The 25,290-nt window shown below is 44.1% G+C and overlaps 1 protein-coding gene across 1 annotated transcript; it reads left to right on the top strand.

The window, feature by feature from the left end:
* LOC144178990 (cytochrome P450 3A16-like) lies at positions 1-24,281 on the top strand. Its single transcript, XM_077707149.1, has 14 exons — positions 1-305; positions 1,510-1,606; positions 2,669-2,721; positions 5,163-5,259; positions 6,669-6,785; positions 8,882-8,970; positions 9,373-9,518; positions 9,972-10,087; positions 10,159-10,303; positions 11,950-12,110; positions 18,803-18,894; positions 20,700-20,843; positions 20,930-21,092; positions 24,124-24,281. The coding sequence occupies exons 1-14, from the start codon at positions 223-225 to the stop codon at positions 24,199-24,201; spliced, it is 1,581 nt and encodes a 526-aa protein (XP_077563275.1). The 5' UTR covers positions 1-222; the 3' UTR covers positions 24,202-24,281.
* The last annotated feature ends 1,009 nt before the right edge of the window (positions 24,282-25,290 follow it).

The raw sequence follows: 25,290 nt of genomic DNA, 5'->3' as shown, positions 1-25,290 counted from the left end.
GGCCATAGAAGCCTATAGGCTGCACTTGGCAAGCGTTGCTGGTGATCTAGCCGGGTTTTGTTTAGCCGATAACGCGGCAGGCACTTGAGAGAGCCCGTGAAAAACAGTTATTTCTGCGTACATCAGGATTATCACGCTACGAATTGCCAGAAGTGAAGAGGTTTTGCTGTGGGAAGGGACAGAAGCAGCGAGAAACGCACCTGAGAGCTTCTAGTAGCGCAGATGCCTTCATACAAAATGGCTTTGTTCTTTGGTGTGCCAGATTGGATCATCCTTTTGGCAACGGCCTCGGTACTCCTGTATTTGTGAGTATCACTTCGATTTCTTACCTGCGGCCAATGTATCGTCCATAATAATGAATGACCTAATAAATTGACAATTGTTTAAGTCGTATCAGGTTTTAGCAAACTCAACTTTTTCCTAGAAACAGCAGTGCGACTGCAGCCAGTGTGAACGTCTACAAAGAATGTTAAACCTGTGCAATTTCTGGCGTATTTATTGACACCTTACCAGAACGAATGGTGACCCGCTGCTAGCTTAACAAGAACAATTTAAGCTTTCACGACATTTCTTTCTCTTGGGTAAAAATTATTACACAAATAGAAGTCATGCTCCGCGTAAGTTATCCAAGCAACATATTTCATTAATCAGGAATAGGTTTTCTGTTTACACGAACAACGCAGTTGAAGTGAAGATTTCCCCTGACGCGTCTTCTGGTTATAAATTGAGTACACGTCGAGAAGTCTGAAAGATAAACATTTCATCCCAAAGCAGCTGTAACATAATGAGAAACAGTTTTTTCAACCCTCGCAACCTGTTTTCTCAAATTTAATATAAATAATTTGGCACTAGTAATCCCCATTATTTGTGATGATAGGGGAAACAGACAGGGTTAACTGTGCATGGACTTGTAAAGTTGGGGTTAGCCGTTGTCTACTGGATCGTTAACCAGTGCGCGACCAACTGTTGTGGCACAATTCGTTAAGGTGTCTCACTAGGCACTTTGGCGTTACACTAGTATGTCCTCTGTAACATTCAAGATCAGAACTACTTTTCTTTTTAATTTTTTGTATCAAATAAGCAGTGGGCAGTCAAAAAGTTGTGTTTTTATTACCATCCCCCCAAAATACGTGCAAAATAAAAGCGAACCTTTTGTTTAGGGTGACAAGGCATTGAAATGTGCGCTAGGTAAGAAGTATCCGAACCTTTTTTGTGAGATGGCGACATCATAGCCGATGCCTTTAGAAAGGGCCCAGGTCGCATCTGATGTAAATGAACCGTTTGCAGCGTACTGGCCGGTCACTAACGATTACTGGTGCGCTCTTAACAAGTCAGTGCTTTTAGTGTATCGTGCATAATTTAGAAGGGACAACTGTGAAGCATTGGTGCGCAAATTTTATGGTTGAAAAGTGTAGCTGGTCTAAGCCTACTTATATTTGAATGTGCTTTTCAGTATACTCTTGAGTTTCCTTTTCTCTGGTCGTTTGTGTCACTTGTTTATTTTAACAGGTATGCATCAAAGAGACGAAATTATTGGAGAAACCAAAACGTTACGTCGGAGCCATTTTCTATTATTTTTGGACCCTCCTCAAAGCTCTTGTTCAACGTACGTGATGAACTCTTATATCTGTTTTCTACCTTGCCTGACATTCGCTTTGATCTCTAAACTATCAAATGCATTCCCTTCGCCATAATTACGACTTACGTATCAAGCGCTGGTTGGTACCTCAGCTTGAACGTTCCGCGAACATTTCTGACATTCATACATACCCAACCAAAAATGTCGCAGAAACTGTACGCAGTATGTATACGACATACCAAGCGTCGTGTATGAACATTAAATACCATTGCACAAAGAGGCCGGATTTATTACGATTACAGAAACCCGCAGTGCAACTAACATTTGGCTTGAACCAGTCTATCGTTCAGTCTAGCCTTCATATCAAACTCGCCTTGCATGAAGTGCTTCGCGAAGTAGACATCGACCACGGAGGTGTACTGTTGTACTGGCATATGACATCACACGACTTTCTTCCCCTTTTGATCCTCGGTGGTTCCTTGTGGTGACCGATTCCATCTGATACGACGAGCGCCCCATGATCAGGTTTTATGGAAGGTTTAAGATACAATCACTGGCGTCATGGCGACTGCAGGGCGCTACTCCAAAATCGATAATTTATGAGTCCTTTGCGTAAATAAAACAGTAAAAATGGGAAACACTAGCATTGCGGTTCGTCTGAGCACGCACGGCTAGAATTTAGCTGCTTGCGTCGCAGTCTCAATAGTGCGAGTCTAGAATCCGAACTTGTTCTCCTCCCTCCGTATAATAACGTGTGACAACACTAAATTTACTGGGAAAGGTACATTCGCACCATAGCGGTTGTTTAGGATGAAAACAAAAACATGCTTCTACTGCGAGGGTGTGTGTGTGTGTGTGTGTGTGTGTGTGTGTGTGTGTGTGTGTGTGTGTGTGTGTGTGTGTGTGTGTGTGTGTGTGTGTGTGTGTGTGTGTGTGTGTGTGTGTGTGTGTGTGTGTGTGTGTGTGTGTGTGTGTTGGTGTGTGTGTGGGTGTGGGTGTGTTAGAACACAAGTGTACACCCTTTGTTTCGAATAAAAATCGCTATTTCATTTCATAACAAGCCTAACTGCTACTTAACTACCGTTTCAGCCAGCACATGAAGTAGATCGGGCAAGGTATCAAAAATACGGAAAACTGTTCGGGTGAGTGATACCTTTACGCACAAACCCTTGATGAGAAAGAACTGTCAGAACTGGAGAAGGATCCAAGAAGGAGTGTATAGCTGACCCACTGTCATGGAAACAGAGAATGTGTAGTTTATGTGTATGTTTATATACAGTTCAGGTGAAGGCCTTTGTTGTTATGTGTGAACCATGGAATTACAATGCTTACAAAACGGAAGTTGCTTAAACAACCTTGATTTCATTACGTAAACATCAAGAAATACGGTGTCCGGTTATCTCGGTCGGCTGTAAATTTGATCTCGCATAGGTACCACGTATTCCGTCCTGGAAGCTATGCAAAATAACATTTCGAAATTTTTTTGCTTGGTTTCAGAGCTTGCCTTCCCGTCCCAATCGAGCCTGTACAGAAATGAAACGTCTTTCTTTCTTTCTTTCTTTCTTTCTTTCTTTCTTTCTTTCTTTCTTTCTTTCTTTCTTTCTTTCTTTTCTTCCTTCCTTTCTCTCTTCCGTTCTATCTATCTATCTATCTATCTATCTATCTATCTATCTATCTATCTATCTATCTATCTATCTATCTATCTATCTATTTATCTATCTATCTATCTATCTATCTATCTATCCATCCATCCATCCATCCATCCATCCATCCATCCATCCATCCATCCATCCATCCATCCATCCATCCATCCATCCATCCATCCATCCATCCATCCATCCATCCATCCATCCATCCATCTATCTATCTATCTATCTATCTATCTATCTATCTATCTATCTATCTATCTATCTATCTATCTATCTATCTATCTATCTATCTATCTATCTATCTATCTATCTATCTATCTATCTATCTATCTCAAAATTTCATACTACGTGCTGATTTGGTGCAGCCGTGTGGTCATACGAATTATTCGAGCAAACGGGAACACTTTAGTGCGTTTTTATGGCAACAAATGTATGTATACGTCGCGAAGTGACGACAAGGTAATGATGATTAGAAGAACCAACAATGAGACAGAACTCACAGTAAGCTCTTCTTGCTAACCAGCATAAACGGTTTAGCCATTTTGTGCATGTTCTCTGGCGTAGTTTCTCCTCAAAGGCTCCAGCTGTCAATCGGTTCGGACGTAGCTCTAAGTTCAATGGGAGCGCTTTTCCGGCCCGAAGCTACGACCGCTGTTCTGGGACCAGCCTTCATCAAGCCCATCATGGTCAACCGCTGAGGCAAAGACTTAACTGTTCTCACCGCATCTAGTCGTCGCAACATCTGTCCATTCTCCTGAGCGACGGCTAATAAAGCTTTGCCGCTTGGCCTCAGTTGTGGAAAGGGTATAGAATCCCGTGCTTTTATGGCAACTACCTGGGTTTGATCCCCATTAGCCCTCGTATTTGTTGCAAAGGCCAGCAGCAACTTCTTCTGCAGCAACATAGAATCCTGGCTCATGAATTCGACGTATTATTTGCGAAATTAAGGATGGTTTGTATTCATTGGGTCGGACTATACCACCGACACGTTCACCAGTCCTGCGGGTTTTCTAGAAAGAAGCGAGAAAGAAACGCACGTGCCCTGAGTCTAGGCGGCTAGACCTGAGAGGCAGTCAGGATTTTGCATACGTGGACCGCGACGGAACGGCCGCGTTCGCCAAGGGGCAGCGCTCGACACGTGGACAGTGGAGCCTAGTGCCAGGGACATCCACCAGCGACGACGATGAAACACTGGATGGCACGAACACCTTGATTGAGCTATCATGGCCGCCTGTACGCAGATCGCATTGCCTTGTAAATACATTGCTTCACAATCTGTCCCTGTTCATGCCGCCTTTGCTCTGCCACTGCATACCAATATACCCGCCGCGGTGGCTCAGTGGCTAAGGCGCTGCGCTGCTGAGCACGAGGTCGCGGGTTCGATTCCCGGCCGTGGTGGCCGCTTTTCTGATGGAGGCGAAAAGCAAAAACGCCCGTGTGTACGAGATTTCGGTGCACGTTAAAGATCCCCAGGTGATCAAAATTAATCCGGAGCCCTCCACTACGGCGCGCCTCATCGCCTGCGTTGCGTCGGTGCGCGAAACGCCACAATCAAATCAATGCATACCAATATCCACTACGGGTTCCTGGTGCGTATTATGACATTTTACTTTTATCTTATCATGTTGGTAGCTTCATTTGGAGAGTCGCACTGTGGACAGTGCTTTCACTGCATACAAGGCTGGGTCATGTGTCAAGCTCGATCCACAGCTTTTACCTACAGTGTCTTCCTCCCAAAGAAACATACACCAAGAAACACACAACCTTTGGTAGCAACAAACGCGAAGAAAAAACCTGAAAAGTGTGGCAATTCGGTCATGAAAAATTAAACTACCGTTATTGTCCCGTTATTCAGGAGAAATGGACCGGTGCCGCATTGAAAAGATTTAATCAGCTGTCATAATTGCGGTTCTCTTGATCCCTGCTTGTCACAGCGCCTTTGAGACCGGGAAGGTGATCCTGTTCGTAGCAAAGCCGGAACTGGTGAAGCTGATCATGGTGAAAGACTTTCCGACTCTGCCCAACCGGAGGGTAAGTATATCTCTAAAACCATACCGCTTCAACCCCCTGCAGAAAATGTTTTAGATGCGCAGCATCTCTCCCTCGGGGCAGTGTCCCTCCCCCCCTCGTTGTCGTCGTCGTTGGCCGCCGTCCGTACTCTACTGCGCATGCGCGTCTCTTCAGCACCGTCAGCGTTTGGGCTGACGTCAGCGCAGTCCGCACTCCAAAAAGATATAGGTTTCGATCCCACGACTCTGTGGCCGCAACGGGAAGTACGTGGCGCTCGTCCCACTGCGCTACAAACCGAGGCGGGAGCATGTGCTACGAACGCGCCTTATGTCCTTCACTCGTTCGAACTACGTCAAGAAGCTACTGATACAACGAAGGCACGCGAAGCTGAACGTCAACGGAAATGACTAACTGAAGACTAATGGGAACTTCAGTCGACCCCATGGCTGCTTCGCATACTACTCAGGGTTCCCCTACGGGAAGATGGTGTAATTTTTTGCTTGTTGCCCACTCCTTACCTTTATATTTTAAATTTAGGCGTTTAATAAACGCAATAAAGTTACGTGAGTAAAAACACGCAATAAAGTTCTCAAACGAAGGGCCGATGGCTTGGCTTGTTAAAAGACGTTGACGTTAGTTCTAAACACTTTTTCATTAACTTTCACGATTAAATTTTGATATGATTAGGGAATATCTCGAGTCTTTACTGGGGATTTACACGGCTCAGCAGAGAGCGAAGAGCGTTAGAAAGTCCCGGGTTCCTTTACCCAACCCCCTCACCGAATCGTTGACGTCAGTTGTGACGACACACCGGCCAATAGGCTGGGCCTAGTTTAGGTGATTCGTCACGCCTTTAACGTGCGCCACTTGTGCGCGAACAAAGTGAAATTTGAAATTCTGCATCAAATTTTTAAAAGTAACAAGTTCAAAATTGCGATACCATAAAGCACATTGTAAAGCCGTGTGCCGTCATTGAGTTGGCGTGTGCGGCAACCGCAAGTGACAAATGACTTTGTCCTTTCAGCCGCGCATTGCGTGTGTACAAACGCTCGCGGCTTCTGATAATTATCCAATTAGTAGAATCCGTAATAAAAACTGCACATTGCAACCACAAATATATTTTGATATTAATTTACCGCCGTGTCCCTTGAAGGTTTTAATGTAATCATGATGACACGGGGTGGATTCGGGCCGTTGCGGCAGCCCCTTTTATGATGGAGTCAAATAATTGAAATTTAGTTGTCATTCTATCATGTGCTATATGCTTTCCGCATCGTACGTGTATGTAAGCTTACAAGAGACGTAATACAGGTTTTCATGTATGATATGAGCTGTAATTTTTGGATAGTATTATCTAAGGTCGTGGATGTTGTGCTATCTCCAAATAGGCTATTTGTACCTCGCAGATAATTCCTAGTTTTCGTTTACAGGATGTCGTCTTCAATGACCCTATGCTGGACAACATGATGAGCACCACTCCTGTGGAGCAATGGCGTAAGATCCGGCCAGCGGCGAGCCCCGCCTTCTCTACGGGAAAGCTGAGAAAGGTGATTATATGCTGTTCGGCTTTTTTTCTGCGATTATTTCACACTGAAGCAAAACGACCTCGCTCACAAATTTGAGCTTGTGCATGCGTGTCTGCGTGTGAATACAGATAAGAGCAAATGAGTGCGAGGGATACTCAATAACCGAGTATATTCGTGCAGTGTGTTTACTCCCGCATTCAGCAATGCCCTGTTTTTTGTCCACTAGGCCGTTACATTCGGCAGCTTTAAATTTTGCCCCAGCGGTGGGAAGGCGGCTTGCATTTAATCATGCGCATTTCACGCGAAAGCATTACTTGCATATCACGTAATGGCCGACAATAGTGCACAAAATTGGCCTATGGCTAAAATAATGAAAACACACATCAATGAATGTCCGGAATGACTCCACATTCCTTAGAGAAGGTCCTCTAAACAAAGTAGCAATAATTTAGTTGAAGAGAAAATTGTGCAAATATGCTGCGCTAGGTGACGATGTAAAGCAGTGTGCTCCAGAATGCAAAGCAGGCACGGAACCCCCGATTTTCCACAGCCCCATGATTTCAACTCAATAAAGGTGGTTGTAGGAAATGGGTTGCAGCCTTCGGCTTAGAATTGTGCGTTTTCGGAGACATGTATTCAGTACTACCGGAGAAATTCGAGCATGTGGTAATTACAAAAAAGCAATTCGGTGAACAGCAATGCCGGTTCCCGCTGATAGTGTATATCAAGGTTGGCAGGAGAAATTGGCGTAGCCTTCTACTCGATCTAACCGAAGGAGACAGAAAAAGTGATAGATTAAAAATGATGATGATGATGATTATAATGAGAGGACGCTGCTCACAACTGAGAAGTTGCCCCTGAAATCTCCACGTCATCACCGTGCATAGAATGACCGCACTGCCTTCCACGTGACGCTTGTAGTACAAATTTAATCGCAGCTGTATGTGAGCCGATGTACTCTGAACTGTCTATATCAAGAGCCACTGTGAAACATGGCGGTACACACATTACCGGCATATCCTTCCCAAGTTCAACGGTAAGGGTTTTTGCATCCACTAAACCATAAGGAATGCGGGAGTGTCGTAGCATTTTTTTTTATGTCAGAATGTAAATACTCGTGTTGAGCGCTCTAACTTCTTCCTTTTGTAAAAATATAATCAAGGCACGACTGCGCTACGTCAAAAAGAGTGGTTAGGTGCCCTAGAATTTTGTTATATGTGTCACAGAGTGCAAATATTTGTGTTCAGCGCTCGTACGTCTTTAATTTGTAGGAATTACATTCAAAGCACAGTTACATCCAACGCTAAAGAATTAATCATGTGTTATTTCTGAATAACTGTCAAGCCTTTACCACATTGAAGAAATGCTCGTTCATGACTCCCCACCTCATCTTTTTATGCCCTCAACAACACAGCTTTCTGTTTGTTTCCACACCTGAGCACCCGGAATGTGCGTTGACAAGTTCTAACTTGCAGGCCACTCGATCAGCGGCAGCAAGCGGCCATCGAACTGAGAAGACCGGCCAAATTTTACCGTTTAAGCTGATCAAACGTTTTACCTACACTGCTACCTAGAACTGAAGAAAAAGTTAGAGGTACAAAGGAAGATAGAAGTTCATTTTCGTTAAGCTACTCGCCGAAACGTAAAGTCATGGACAGAAGAAACGCGAACGGGAAAATATGAACCACAACACGCAAAACTGAAGAAAACTGTTCGTTAAGGTTCACTAATGGCGTGCTATTGGTATATTTCCAAAGCCCCGTTTTCTTTGTTTTTTGTAACTAAGTCACGTGGTATATTGACTTGCATGGGAAGAAATCGCGATATCTATGAGTTTTGGTTCATATTTTCGTGTTCACGTTTCATGTGTCTATGACTGTACATTATTAAAACTGGTATCGACTAGCAGGGGGCCATAAGAACATAAACTGCTCTGAATCGGTTCCCATGTCATACCGGGAGTACAATTGTTCTGAAAGTACTACATACATTGTGAGGACATATGCCCTCTATTACCAAGTTAACTTCTACGTTTATAGACTGACCCCTGTTTTAAAGGGGATTCGCGCTATCAGAGTGTTGTCTCCCTTTCTCTTTCCGACTTGTAAACATTGCAGATGAATCATTTGATTGAAGACTGCGTTTTGGGGACAATGAAGCATTTGAACGAAGCGGCATCAAAGAACGAGGAGATCGACCCCAAACAGTGAGGCTTTTTATGAATACTTAAAGAAATACAGGATAATTGCGGATAGGAATGTATCAGGACTGGCCGGCCTGAGAACAGAAATGCTGTAGTCATGTGGGCCACATTACGTTCCCATGTTAGTACAGGACAAGCGCTTCCGGTGCGATTTGGAACTTTAATTAAATATGGCGATATGTTCTCATGCGCATAGAGTTTCATACTAATATACAATAAAGGAGAATCTGGCTCCAGTGTCTAGGCTGCTTCAACGCTGCTACCACTACTCCTGTTTTCGTCATCCGGCTTATGCAGGTAAAAAGTACAGCGAAATGGCCAAGTTGAGCTCGTCCCAATTTACCAAACTGAAGCATGATATCACGAAAAATAAATTGATGTTGCATTGTTATATCGCACTTTTAGATTTTTCGGACACTGCACCCTGGACATCATTGCAAGGTGCGCCTTTGGCACGAGACTTGATTCTAATTCTGAGCAGACCAATGAGTTCGTCACGAAGGCAAGGCAGGCATTCTCTGGACGACTTACGCTGCGGTTAATCGTATTCCGTAAGTATCCTGGTTATCATGCATTGGACTACGTTTACTACGGCACGAGAATGTGAAAGTAATTTTACATCTGACTTAATTCTTGTTTCACATGTACGACGGACGTATTGACATCACCGACTGATTGATCAAATACTGTAATAAATCGCGCGTACCAAATACTCCCAGAGCAGTTGCACTAACCCAATGGTCATCCAGAGCATTGACGAAGAATAATTTGTATCCTTACATGTAAGCGAACCGAGTATCGTTTGCATGAATAGCAGGAAAAGAAAACATAAATGAATTGATTGCAACCATTTTCAAGAGAAACGAAGAATATATAAGTGCAGTCACAAGGATACTCACAATAAGGGCTGTATCGCTTGTCCTCTTCTCGTTGTAGAGAGTCGTTGTAATACTATTTTTAAGGAAACTCACTGCATCGGTTCGTTTCTCATACGCGTATTTCAGTTGTGTTTCCTGCACTTGGGAAACTGCTGAGACTTGGAGCCTTCAACAGGGACACTTTCCTGTACTTCAAGCGCGTATGCCAGAGCATCATCAAAAACCGTAAAGATCAGCAATCGGTGAGTAGAGCTTAATTGTTTTTTTTTTCTGCCCCGTGCTGGTCGCCTAATGACAGATTCTGTTGGATTAGCGTCACGAAGACTTTCTGCAGCTGATGATGGACGCCCAGGAAGGAAAACTGGCAGCAGCCGCTGAAAGCAACACTGGTCGGGACAACAGGCTGTTCAACCTCGGCGAGGACCTGAAGCCAGATGCCACGTTTTCTTCAGACAAGAGTACGGCCATTTGTATTCCTTCGACCACGTTCTAAATTACATACTAATGGCTTTACCTAGGTTAGTTTTTCAAAGGGTCACTGAAAGTATACAGAACTAATTCATCTAGCCGTAGTTAATCTACACGTCAAGCATGGGCACAACAGGGTAATAAGTATTTTTACCTATTATTTGGCAGTACGGAAAGACCTGTTTCCCGAAGGGCCTTCTGGCCATTTAATTTTCAGCGGCAAATCTAGAATTTATAAATGGGGGTTAAGAACACTGCTTAATTAAACGGAAGAAAAGAGGAATTGCGCCGGTAGGCCCGCAAATAACCCAAATGCGTCTCTGCAGTGCGGTGTTCTGTTCCGCACTGCGCATGCGCGGCCGTACCGGTCGTGTGACAACAGCAACGTAACGGCATTTGGTGTAACATTTCGCCGGGAGTATAATAGACCCTTGGTACAGGGATAAACTCTAACCCCAATATCGCACACACACGAACAGCAAAAGCGGCGTTGCGGGACATCGCTCACTTGCGTCAGACTGGGAGAACTGGCGCATAAAACTACGGGCGATTTGATTACTCAGAACTCCTCAGACTATGATGCAATGTGGGTCACGTAACTCTTAATAAGAAAAAAAGTCGTCATAAATCAAGCTGTAAAAGTTGGTTATCTGTTCGTGACGGTTCTATACACACACATTCTTAACAAATGCTATTTAGTTTCACAATTCCCTTGGGCATCGTCATTGCGACAAAAAAAGCCTGAAGCTTGATTTTGTGCAACAAATGTCGTACCCTACGCGTATTTTAAACAAAACGGCGACAGATTTCTTGTGTTTTAATAGCTACCATCTATGAAACGACCTGTTCTTTGGACTCAGCAGCGAAAAGCCTCAGCCACTTGCCACCGTGGTGGGTGGGAGGAGAGCGCAGTTTTTTTAGCTAGAAATATTGTGCTGAAAGTTCAAAATGCACAAACAGTGTTACTTCCCATTTTTGTTACACATTTCTGCGCAATTACCCGGGAATACATAACATTAGAATGAATTTCGCGTTCACTCTATTGGTGGTATATACCTGACTGCACATAAAAAATGTAGGAACAAAAGACAGCACCGTATTTGCTTTGAATGTACCAGACGGAACAGGTATTGGGCTATTCCTTAAAAAGGTTATGAAAGACTGCAGGCGGATAAACACTTATTTGAGTAAGCAAGGCGCAAGTAACTCAGGGACTTAAGGGATTCGCCCGGTGGAGGATCAGGTAACTTATGGACATAAAGATGCACAGTTTTTTTTTTTTGCAAACCATCCCTTCCACGCTCCTTGTTGTATTCAGGATGACAATACTATTTCTGGGAGTCGAACACCCAACCACGCACAATACACTTGGGCGGCTGAGAAAAGGGAGAGTAGTGCTACACAATAATGATTATCAATGAGACAGTCCCTTCGTAATTGCTGAAGTTAGCACGTGGTGAAAGCCAAAATTTCTCACGGATGGAGAGTACAAAAAACCCGCGTGCATGCGATTTCTTGTTTTGCCGAAATGAGGGCGGGTAACAATGTTGCTCTTTGACCCGCCAGGCATCATTAAATCATTTTACAAGCAATAAAATCCGTATTCACAGCTTGCACTATGGGTTTATTAATGCAGCTCTGACCGAGGACCAAGCCATGGCGCAGTGCGTGCTTTTCTTCCTTGCTGGACAAGACACGTCAGCCAGTGTCATCGCCTACGTTCTTTACCTCCTGGCAATCCATCCTGAGGTGCAAGAGAAGCTGAGGGACGAAGTTGACGATTGCTTTAGCACTCATGTAAGTACCCACGCAAATCAGGAAGAGGAACGGAACAGTGCCTTAAGATTTCCTACATATCCACTGTTCTACTGCGGAACTATTATTACTAGACGCCGGATTATTAGGAATTAAAAAAAGTGCTCTTTAGGCGCCAAAAAAAGGCACGTAAATCATCGCTTTGTGCTCCCAAAGTCGGAAATATAGGCACAATAAACTTTTACATAAATGCAAATAATTTCAAACGATGACGTGCGCGACCTGCATGAGCAACCAAAAAACCAAAATCGCTACTGTTTGTGATTGCACAAAGGTACCAACAGCTGAATATTGCTGAAGAATTGTCCCACGAAACTGAATGGAGATTCATTGACTGGATTCAACAAGCGAAGTACTTACATTTATGTTCAATAGCCACTGTCGCTTGCTCGAGCACGGCCGGGCTAGAGTGGCGGCGCGCGCTGTGTCGCACGCCGCCGCTCTATCCTGGCCGTGCTCGAGCCAGCGACAGTGGCTATTGAACATAAATGTAAGTGCTTCGCTTGTTGAATTCAGTCAATGTGTCGCGCGCCGCCACTCTAGCCCGGCCGTGCTCGAGCAAGCGACAGTGGCTATTGAACATAAATGTAAGTACTTCGCTTGTTGAATTCAGTCAATGAATCTCCATTCAGTTTCGTGGGACAATTGTTCAGCAATGTTCAGCTGTTGGAACCTTTGTGCAATCAAAAGCAGTAGCGATTTTGGTTTTTCGCACGCCGCCGCTCTATCCCGGCCGTGGCTCGAGTTAGCATATATAGAAACAGATATAAAAACGAAGACTTGTCATCTAGGAACACTGATTTATAAAAGTGCTATATTCGAGCACAAGTTAAGAACAGCAATAACTCATCGAGTGTATTACCCCGCCGAAAGGACAGCCCCAGATGCCAGCGCGGGCGTGCGTCATGGAAAGAGAACTGCGCTTAATGCGGGGCATCGCTTTTTCTCATGTAGTTTGTTTGTCGTCGCCCCAATAATTTACAAGCAGATTAAGTTTGAAAAATCACTGGAACGACTTGCGTCATGTTGCAAATACTCACAGTAAAGCGTGCTTTGCGCCGCGCGGAGGGACAGCAGGCTGTGGTGCTGAGGCGCAGTGGCAACTTCTTTGTGGTTCTTAAGTTTTACCTGGTTATAGTTGATGTCTGCCTGACGGAATGTAATTACGACATAACAGAAACAGACGCAAATAATAAACGCATGAGAGGCCACGATTTATCAAGAAATTAATGCGCTCTTACATGAGGGCTATTAGGTACAAGTCAAGCAATTTTGTCATGTTCAGTGCTTTGGAATTACACGATCAAGACGTTCGAACACTGCCGAAATACACTTCCACACACTTGAACAGCAATTTTCAGGAGGTGTTCAGCATATGAACACATTTTTGATACATGGGCTGCGTGAATTTTAAGGTGCAAGGAAATTCAGCTACGCAGTGCTGTTTCGGCTTTGGCTCTTCAATATGGGATTTGATCGGCTAAGAAATGCGTATTCAATGTTATACCACAGTGTTCAACATAGAGTTGGATTTGACTATGCTTCCAGAAACGCGGATGCGACTGCACATGCTTGAAAAAATATGTTTTGAGAGAACGCGAAACGTAGCCTGAGATTCACTGTGAAAATTGTGGGAACAACAGCCAACTACCACCAACTCCCAAAATTTTTATTCAAAATTGTGCCTCTTTTCACTGAGAGTGTGCGCCCAGTTCTATTGATGCTAGTGGTTGTTTTGCGGGAGTTGGTTGAACTGGGGGACTATGTGGACTCTATAGAGTTCTAAACAGTGAATGCTGCCCGGTAACGTAAATGACGATAAAAAATAGCGCATTAAAATAGCACTTAAGGCTATATGGTTTTTATATAGGCGCATATATTGAAAATAGGCATTGAAAATAGGTATTTCAGGGCATTTATAGCACTTTAGGCACAAACGCCAATATCGGCATTTATAGATACTATAACACGCCATAAAAGCGCTTCTTATCCTCTAATTGATGCTGATATATGAAGATGACGCGATAGGAGCGCAAGGAACAGAATAGGCATTTGCCTAAAATCCGGTCTCTAATTATTACTCTAATTGACAAACTACCGGTGGTAATAACACGCATTTACTTTATGTACAAGGAATACAAAGACGCCATGTTACGTTTTAGCGTATTTAGGTGTCTAGGGGCGAGAGATTAGGTAATGGGAGTTGGGAAAGAAGTATGATACATCTAATGGGGTATGAAATTCAACGAAATAGTGAAGGTCAGAGTTCTCGACGAAGTTTCGTAGAGCAGCGAGCAGGCGCCGTTCTTCGCTTTGATTGGAACGACTTGGATAAAGCCAATCATTAAGGCTGGGTGGGATTGCCAATCCTACGTTTTTTGAAGGCTGGTTGTCGACAGTCGGCAAAGCAAGGACAGTCCCACAGGATGTGTGCAATGTCATTAGTGGCTGAGCACCGCGAACACTCGGGATCATCTAGGCTGCAGTATCTTGTAGCGCGCAAAATCTGGTGTTCTTGGCGATTCAGTTCTAATCGTGTGAACAATAGTGTGCCATTTCCTGGGCTAATGCTGAGGAATGACTGGATGCTTCACTCCTAGAGCCGCTCGTAGTTGCAACTTCCTTTCCACCTTGCGGCGGGTGTATATGTCTGAGTTCGAAATAGGTGAATGTTCCTCCGCTGTTTCTCACAGTTTTCATCCGTTTGCTCATCCTGAGATGAAGATGAGGTCACTATGACCGAAGGAAGCTCAGGAGGATGTTCATGCTCAGAAGCGGAGGGGTGAGCCGGGTGATGCAGCTTTTCCCAGTTGATGTGTCCCTTTCGGCTTGTTCCGCAAGTGCGATAGCCTTGCCATTGCCTGAGATTCCTGCTTGAGCCGGTATCCAGAAAAAGGTCACAAGACGTCCGCGGGTCCGCAGCGTGCTGACTCGTTGCCGGATATTTCAGATGGCGGCGGAGGTTTCATATGGTCGTTTTAGCCTGCGTAGGACGTTGATCGTGTCTGTAAGAATCGCCGATTCTTTGAAACCGGTCTCGTCATGGGTAAAAGATAGCCTACAGCATGGCCGACAGATGGCCTTCGAAACGGCGGTCTGATAGCCCCAGAAATTGCCGAGAGCCCACAAAATTACAACAAAACAAAGAATGCTCGCTTCACAGCAATGTTCAAATCGAAGCTGTTGTAAGAGAAGCTTCTTTTAAGAGACGTCTCTGAAGTCACCGCGGTTTATCTGTTTTCTTTCATGTCTCGTTTATTCCTTGTAATTTTGCGACAAAATCGGTATCCATCTTATAAGGACATTGAATTCCTTTTAACGAACCAATTTTTTTGTCTTCATGGCCCCTTACAGTTTATGTATAGGCCTAAGCCGGACAATGTTTGATGCTCTTAGTGATAGTATAGAGCGAAAAATTAAAAGTAAAAAAAAAAAGAATGACGGGATGCTATTACTGAGATGACACGTTCGGCAATTGGACCTTGACGCTTTTGCATTCACTACCTCATGAGGGCGGCCTGGGTATCCTCGTAATTTTTATTCTTCACCATGCCTTCAGCAACTTTGCGCGCATGTTTTTATTGTATATAACTAACCAAATTGTTTCTTGTATAAGGTAGTATATTTATCGGTTAATTTGAGCACATTCACCGCATATCCGGGCTTTCTACGTGCGCAACGTCGGTTAGAAACATTAGCTGCAGTGATCACCAAGTTGCACAGTGAAAGTCAACTAGGCCAGTAACAATAGAAATTTTCTTAGCTCGGCGGTTTACAACTGCACTAAGAATCAACTTGACGAACGGCACAAGAACGGCAAACGCCAAAGAACAATAAAAGTAGTTATTTATGGCATTTATAAGCTAATGATAAACAACTAACACAAATTAAACAAAACCCAGAACGTACGAGGCTTCCGCCTATTTCAGAAGTGCTTGTAATAGGTACTGCTATAGGGACCGGGCAGCTGCACGGGTGGCGCCACCACTCGGCGCTCGTTAGTGAAATGAGCCGGTGCATTGGGCTAGGCAGCCTTCCGTTGTTTTCGCCGTGTTTGTTTTCTTCGTTTTTTAATGTTTAGGGAATGTTGTGAGCGAATATGTGCGGTGAAATTAAGTCTAGACGATGTTTTGGGTTCTTAGATGAACTAAGAGGTACGCAAACTTCTCGGACGCTTCTAAGGTTGGGTATGGGCGACATATTACCATCATCACTTTTTTGCAGGGGTCTACATTTGGCTCCACCCAATGTGAATGCGAATATAACTGTTACTATTAAAATTCATTCCTTCTTAAATGCACTAACGGCTACGTGCACTTGTTGGACGCTTTAAAGGTTGGGTATACAGGCTGCCTTGAAGTGAACGCTTTTTGCACCGCTCTCCGCGTGGCTCCGGCCGATCTGACTAGGAGCAATACTATTAGTATTAGTATTTATTTCTGCCACTTGAAATTGTCTTCACTGGTTTTAATGACTTCGGTTTCCTCGCCAGCCTCAACGGTGGCATATCTCGTTACGCGTGCTTTGAAGACAAAGGCACTTACGTACGAGTTCGATTACCACGTTGCCGTGGCAACGCCGCGGCAGTTATACTTTCTGTAACCGTGAGCTTTGAAACTTCGGATTTCGTGAGTGACCGCATGGGAGCCGAAGAGCCGAAGCGGAACTTCCGCTTTTGTAGTGGTCATATTAACAAGAGCCAAAATAATTCAACCACCCAACAGCCCAAGCTAAAAATAGTCCCCCTCCCCTCCCCATTTTACCACCGGCGTGGAATAAAGGCTGGTACCGATAGTCCAAAATGTGGCGGAGTGTTAACGTGAACCTGTGTTTTTAATGGTTAAGCATTCTTTGCCGAGTACCTAAAAATTGTGTAATCCTTGTGAACAAACCATAAATGCGGGACCAGTTGCCTCTAATAGAGGAGCATCAGCCCCAGTCTTCCGGCACAGACGCATTCCCGACCCGCTCGAAGCAGTTAGATTTGGAGAGGGGTTCATTGATGTAAAAAATAAACAGAAAAATCAGTCAGCCGTCAGCCTAAGAACAAGGATGGTGAAACGCGAAGCTTTCTTCTGGCGAAATAAAATGGGCAAGGGTAAAAGTCAAAGATGTTGCGACCAAAAGACCCGATTGTGTGCTGGTCAAATTCAAAGCTTATGTAGTCAAGGTTTAAATCTGCAAGGCAAGCAAGGATGCCCTCACGAGAAACCTTTGGGATAAACTATCGTCGTCGTTATACGGAGCGCTTGTCCTTGTGTCATTCGTGTTTTGTCTAAATTTGTTGCGCTTTAAATTTGCACTATACGGAGGAGTGCATGATTTTTCAAGCGTAGGTGGCAGCTTGTGGTAAAACGGGACCGCAGCATTCACTTAAAAAACTGAGGGGAGGCTTTTAACACACCAATGTTTCTCATCCGTCAGCCACGCTGTAAATGTTTTCTGAAAAACCATTAACCAACTAGCCAGAAACGATTGTAAGTCTTGTTACAGGCATTAAGCAATGCTTTTCCACGGCAAGCAGGAACATTCTTCTTTTATGCGGTATTTACTGTGCAAACAATTCCTGATGGCTGTAGTAAATGAATTTCTGGGATATCGAACACATTTCTACGGTAATTAATGATATTACGTGGTGTCATCCACCACAATTCTCGTTTTGGTATAAATCTTACAAGTTACCCCCAACCTCGTGTTTTGCTCGTGCACGGCACCGTTTAGTCATCAAATCTAAATGCCAGCGCCACAGCATTCTTGGATCACCTGTACGCGACTTTGTTGGAGCATTTAGCTGCAATATACTCCTCGGTACACCAAGCTTCACGCAGGCATGAAAAATTTGCACGAACGAACGGACTTGCATTTCCAGCTTGACCTCCAGCTTGGCGCATCGAACGTCGTCGAACGTCGTATGCTAAATCAGAAACATGACATGCCTTGTTGAGGTCGCCTTTACCTTCAAAATTTCTCAGTCTGTAAAAAGGTATTTGGGTTATTTACGCTTTATAAGCCACACCGCGACAAATCGACACAAGGCCATGCACAGCTACGATGCGCTGACTCCCACAGGCATTCCCCTGACGAGCGGTTCGCCACAGGTGGCGCTGTTCGCTGAAGCGACGGTGGTGTCATACAACGTGCACCTGGTCCCTATACGTGTGCTAAGTTAAGGAACCAATAATGTTTAGTAATATACACAATTTTTTCTTCGTGTTTCCATTTTACATGAGAGGCAATATTCTGTAACAAGAGTAAACGTAGTCACATTCCCGTTTCACCATGCCTAAATGTTCCAGACCACCCGATATATATTGTTTTGGAGGTAGCTCAACGCCAGTCTAAAGTCTGTAAAATAACTTGAAATCGCTATGCTGTAAAAAAATGAAACGGAAACTAAGGAATGCTAACTCAACTACGGGGCATCGTTCCCAGCTGTCCTAAAATACCTTTTATAGAACGCATACAAAAAGAAACGCCGTCGTGAGGCGACAAAAGATCAGATATAGGCTGGAAGGTATGGGTTTATGACGCAAAAAAAGCCAGAACAAGATGGACTTTATGCTGCATCATCAAATTTCAATATTTTAATGTAGTTACAACATTTAATGTACACTATATTTGTACCTAAACACTTCTGAAGCATTTTCAAAAATATTGCGATTTGTTTTTTCAAGGGGGATCATCCGAGTATGGACGTAATAACGAAGCTGACATACCTGCACTGTGTTGTCTCGGAAACCCTTCGCATGTATCCGCCTCTGGTAAGGTAAGATGTTGCCATGTTTCTAACGTTGTACCTCGCCGTCTGCACCCCTTACCCCGTGTAAAAAGCTTTAAAGTTTAGCAGCTAAACATACACCCCTGCACCGGCACGACCTACACAACAACACAGGCAAAATTGGAGATCTATGGGAGAGACCTTTGCCCTGCAGTGGGCGTAGATAGGCTGATGACAATGATGATGATACACGCCTCTATTTTACGGTGATTGATCCGATGATGATGATACACGCCTCTATTTTACGGCGATTGATTCTTAGCACATTTCTAAACATGTATAAAGCATACTTACTTGGTACGTTGGGAATTAAATCCGTTTCAATACAGAACTGCTTACTCTGGACGACGCATGCTTGAAAAGCAGAATTTTATTTTTAGGCATTCATTTTTTGAACAGCCTAAAACTACCAAGATGTTCCCATCCCGCATTTCTTGTAAACTACATAAAGAACGATTTATGTGAGCTGGTAGTGTATACTGGTTTGAACTGAAGAAGCTACGACTAAAGCCCGGTGCTTTCGACCCCACTGTAACAAAAAGGACTGCTTTCCTGGCATAATTTAAGCGCCGTTGGAATGGTACGGCCATTTTCCAGACTGAATGACAGTGTTCGAAACATCCAGCGGTGAAGGAAGTTTGTGTCTTTCAATTACAAAAGTTTGTCTAAATTAATGGCGGCAGAGAGCAACGAGGCCAATTATCAATGGTTGCACGCGAGCAATGAACACCAGGAATACACATAACCTGTACCAAATTACCAACTTTTTTCATCCAATATAGCTACACTGACTTATAGCTCAAAACTTATTACTCTGTCAGATCATTGCCTAGACAGGATTCCAGCCTTGCCATTCACTTCGCGCTGCACGTAGACGACTCCAATGCAGCGGTTGTTTCATTAAAACGATTTCGCTTCAAGTTGCAGCCTCGTCGGAAACCGCGTTACTTCAGTTTGCTGCCTTTGCTAATCTCAGGGAAATCAGCACTGTCTTCGAAGTCGTAGGGCCCTGCATGTGTGTAGAGGTGAAACCGGTCCAAAGTAGCCTGACGTCCCACGTCGCCAGGGCCAGAAATAGTAACAGATTATACCTGCGGCCAGACAAAAACATTTTTGTTACGCCTTTTTAAGTGTTCTAAATGTTGCTAAAGCACTTTACACTGTAGTGCATCTCGTAACCCGTATCATCCACTCCCTCGGAATTACTAACGTACCCATTGAGCGTTTTCTGGAAGCTGGAAGCGACGTCATGATTCCTGCGGAGGACAAACGTTTAAGGTAAATAGCATTTAACTTGGCAGACTATACTTGTAGAGTTATTTTCTTTGAGTTATTGTTCCTCTCAGGTTATTGTAACTCCCGTAAAGCAGTTCTCTATCCTTTCTGATAATACCACCGTAACTACAAATGCTGCAAGCGCAAAAATAAAGAAAAAGTAATGCTTGTGATGCTAGCTGGTGATGGAGTAATACCGCCTGCGATGAGAGTCGTCCAATCAGTAGCATCGCTGCCACTGTCATGAAGACCGTGGTTGTTTACTACAGAGTTGGTATAATCCCGGCGTCGCCAATGGTAAGGTGTTTTGGCAAAAGAGGCATAATGATTATATTGGGAGCGATTTTGCTTTTTTTTGCAGCGAGAGATTTACCATACCTGAATGAACTATACAGCAAAATTGCGGCATGTTAAGAGCCTTAATTATGTCGTGCAAATCAGCACGCTTTCAAACGCGCTCATATAGCTGCTAAGTTAAAGAAAGTTCACCGAAATAGCCCATGGTGTTTCTTTTTCAGGATTGAAAGGTCTCCGGTTGAAGACTACGTTCTTGGAGACACTGGAATTAAACTCAAGAAAGGCGACCTCGCGGCCATTCCTGTCTATGCCATGCATCACGACCCGGAGTACTTCCCCGATCCATTCACCTTCAACCCCGAAAGGTGAAAGGACCGTTATTTATACAAAGGCAAAGTAGATGGACAGCAGTGCGAAAAAAATGTTTTTGTCACCATGTATTTTGTTACAGATTTAACGACGAGAACATCGGTTCCATTCAGCCGTACACGTATCTGCCCTTCGGAGCAGGACCTCGCAACTGCATCGGCATGCGCTTCGCCCTCCAGGTTGTGAAGTTAGCCGTTCTCCACACCGTTCGCAATGTACAGCTGGTGCGGACTGAGAAGACCAAGGTGCATTTATTCACCATTCTCTTACCTATGTTGATTTGGTAGAACCAGACACAATCGCAACTACTATTCAAATAATGTGGAACCATTTTTTATGTAGACAAAACTGAGTGGAAAAATATTAACATTTTTCTGTGTTCTTTGTGTGGAATACAGGTGGCTGTCAGATGAATATAAAAACTTCGGGCACTCATTTTTTTATTGCTGGTGTCATAGCCGATGTTTCCGTGCGCATTGAAAGGCAGGCAGGTGATAACGCCTGTGGGCTTGACCAGAAATGGAATAGTTGTGCGGAATTTTATGCCTGCGTTTGCAAGTCTGGTTGTTAAATGCCCGTTCGTTGGTATTTTAGTAAGGGGAATCAATGACGCACGCACAGCTCCAAGCAAAACTGCGTCTAATCACAGGTTTCTTCTTTGATACCAAAATCTGAATTCTGATGTGTATGTTCCCTACACAACATGTAGGGAACATACAATAAACATGGTAGCTTGAGACTACAATAAAGGGACCCTGCAACACTCTTTGAGCAGTGCAAGTAAACCTGCGCGACGTTTAGATTGCACGGCCAGAAATACCTGAGCCAAATATTACACGTGACGTGAAGCGGCGAGCGCGCAAATCGCCGTGAAAGACGCGGTGAAACCGACCGCACTCTCTTCAGTTCACCTCATTATGTACCCCTGGGATGGCCTATACGATGTCATTTGGGCCATGGCTGTCCATCGGCTGCCACTGGTCAACTTCGCGGCTAATTTCTCGCATTTCCTGTGACAACCCGCTACCGTCGGCGCTGCGTGCGAACCTTTTCTGTGCCTTTACCTGTAGGAACGGTTTTGCCGTTTCTTTTGTGTTTTGAGTGCGCGAGGAGTTTGAGTGATGAGCTCAATACTTCCCTTTCAACCAGACCACTCAACAAACGTTTATTGCTTCAAAGACGCCCTACCAGCCCGAGCGCGCACTCGCGAGCAGGCAGCCATGCCTGCTTTTTTGTGGAACCAGACCGGAAATAGATCCCTCCACTTTTCGGAGAAAAGGGCAAAACTCCCCGGCTTGTCATATATCGAAGGCCACCCGAGAAGACGCCGCGAACCGCACCTTTCTCCGGGAGAGAGCGCGCAGCTTTCGTCGCGTTGTCCGCGGTAGAGTAGAGAGGGAACAATTATGCGCGATTTTTCATCGCGCGTAGTTTAGGTAATAGGGAACGGATTTTTATAATTCTTGCGGAAGGAGATTGCTGGGACAATGAACTTTACCTTAAAATACATTCCAAGTAGTCGACGGTAAGTGTTGCAGGGTCCCTTTAACGCCTCAGTTTGGCAGTACAGTACTTTTGTCAAAACCGAGCCACATTCAGGTTTATGGGCAAGTGTGCGTGCGTACGCGAGCGCATATTTTTCCACAGATGAAGCAAACGAAAATTCTGACTTATCAGCATTGCGACTGCACTTTCCAGTTTTCCATCCGTTGGCCACCTATAGGAGGCGTAGTTTTTTTGGTTGACCATTGTTTTTTTTTTCTGTTGAAATTTCTATAATTGTTCTACGACATTTCTATGCTGTTTTGCAACAGCACCTTTAACACGACTGCTTTGTTCCGCTGTACAATTATCGTGCACTTGAACCAGAAAAGATAGGGGTGTCAAATAATAAACATGTTTGTACAGAAGTTCCTTCCCCATCAAAAAAAAGTACCGGCTAACTTGTTCGTCGAAGTTTTGCTACTCTCTTTCTGCGACTGGTGAGTTTCGCTGGTCAGTTGAACAACACTTTCGGGTAAAGAGGTACTTCAGTTTCTGTGTAATTGTTCTCAGCTGAAACGCTTACTAGAATGCCAGCGATTGATAAAGTAAGCACTTTCCTCGAACTCCGGATCGGGGTGCGGATGATGGTGATATAACTTGAATTTTTTACGACTGCTTTCCTACTGTACGATAAAGCAACGAGCATCCTCTATCAGTAGTGTGGGATCTAATGGTGCCCCTCCTATTTTTTGGATTCGAAGGTTGGGATTGCTACAATTTTTTGTGTGCTACCTGTTGCATGATACTTAGCGCCATTTTCACACGGCACAGTTTGTAGATAGCCCATTTTGTGTAAGTGCATAGATAAGCTTGTGTCGCAGGTGACTAAGGAACAACTTGAATGTGGCAGGCTGTTTTTTGTTACTGCATTTCAAATCATAACAAAGGCTTTTCGAAGCTTCTTTACCTTCGAGAAAAACTAACATAGGGAAAGTGCCGCCGGTCAGCCTTACTCCTTTCCTGGATTCCCTCACCCAACTGAACAGATACACAGGTAAGCAGAGGCCCACACACACACAAGAAATAATTTGTCTTTGGTGTGGTGTTTTACTTTCAATATAGCGTTGGCTGGTTCGCTCTGATTCAGATTTGCTGTTACGTCTCCTTGGTATTATCCTGAACGAGATTTCCAGTTACGTTATCTTGGTATTATCCAAAGCAATCTCCTAAAGTAATGAATAATCCTTGAGTTCACTTCTTCAGACGTCTGAAACAACTAAAGAGCCGCCTGTATGCCAAACGCCGCGCTGTGTAGATGATTCTGCAAAAAAATATTAACACAAAGGAAATGAACCCGGAGAACAAATATGTTACCTTTTCTGTTATGCCAAGGTAAATATATGTTTGCAGGGCTTACTTTAGGCCGATCAGCATTTCTGAGTCCTAAATATAGCTTGTAGCAAGGGTAAAGGGTGTCTGTTGTTCTTCTAGCCTCCAGATTTTAGAAAGAGCCTAACCCAGTCCGCTCTCTACATTCGGGTAACCAAAATTTAACTTATATAAACTACAGTCGTAATCCGCAAATTCGTGTTCGACAATGCCGCTTACGTGTTACTTTCGGTGTCCATATTCGGCGTGGCTTGTTTTCAAATGAATAGCGATTAGGCTTCCTTTAACCAAACCAATTGATCTTGTGCCGAGGCCTCATTAAGTGAAGCATAGTATTTATATCAAAACTACAAAGAATTGTAGGAGTCTTACCTTTTAACATTACTTTAAATTTCTTCGCAGGTTCCACTTGAGTTCCAGAATGGACTGGCAGTTCTCAACGCGAAAAACATAACTTTGGGAATCCGGAAAAGAGCTTAGAACAATTTATAAAATCTTGTTGCTGGCATATTTGGTGCTAAGACTTGATTGATTGACTGAATAAACTGTTGAAAACAGAACTTCAAAATATTTTTACTACTGAAAAAAAAAGAATCGCATACCTGTGGAAATAAAGTTTCACAACATTTTGAATGCATCGTTTACGCCATGTTTTGTATATGTGAATACAGCCGATAAAATACTGCGTAACCATCACGGAATTGGAAGGGACCATGATGGTCTTCGCAACGATATTTTTATATAAATATAAATTTGAGTTGAGGATTGTGGTAACCGGGTCCTATTACCCGGCCGCGCTTCCTAAAAAAACACGAACTCTCTAAAAATACCACACATTTACTGGTAAGATGTGAACCCGGACAGTCCCGCCACACACTTGCTCAGTGCCATGCTGCCCGCCATGTTCTACCCTATTTTGTTCCACAGTCCTCATCTTCCTCGTCACCCGGCACATGGTGGTGCGGATGGCCGCCGCAATGGATTGAACACAAGTTTTATTGGAAACAATTCTCCACTGAAATATTGTTACATTTAGGCAGTGAACGTTCATTTGTGGGCGGATATGTTGTCACTCAAGATGGCAGACTGCCCATCTGAAAGGCCCTCGTTCTTCTCTGCTTTACCCAGATAGCCCGTCGAAACTCCCTGCGAACTCTGTCTTCTTACCTTCACCAATTCGGTCCATCTCGCTCACAGTACACGGTCAGCGTAACATCTCAACCGATGCAGACGTAGACGTCCGAGCGTGTCAGGGTGCGTCGCAAAGACAAAAAATTGGCCTCGTATCTTCTCTTTTTGTTGCAAATGTCGACGAAAGACGATAGCCTTTCGCTGACATTTGCAAGTTAATGCCTCCCTATGTTTTCCCGCGCACCTCTCATGCTGTTCCTCGCCCGGCGCGTTCCCACTTCAACGTTTATGCGACCACGTCGCCCTTCTCCACTTCCGTTGCAAGCGGAGCGTGCAAGCTACCTAGTGGAGCCCTTCGTAACTGTTGCCGTTCGATTTCTTAAAATGTCGCCGAAAGCTATTGTGGCGCGGGTGACAGCAGGCGACGGAGTGATTTTT

Source organism: Haemaphysalis longicornis, unplaced genomic scaffold, assembly GCF_048455015.1.
Source record: "Haemaphysalis longicornis isolate Haplotype H1 unplaced genomic scaffold, Haemaphysalis longicornis Haplotype H1 scaffold_4, whole genome shotgun sequence".
In the NCBI taxonomy this organism is placed as follows: Eukaryota; Metazoa; Arthropoda; class Arachnida; order Ixodida; family Ixodidae; genus Haemaphysalis; species Haemaphysalis longicornis.
This window is presented reverse-complemented; position numbering and strand designations above follow the sequence as displayed.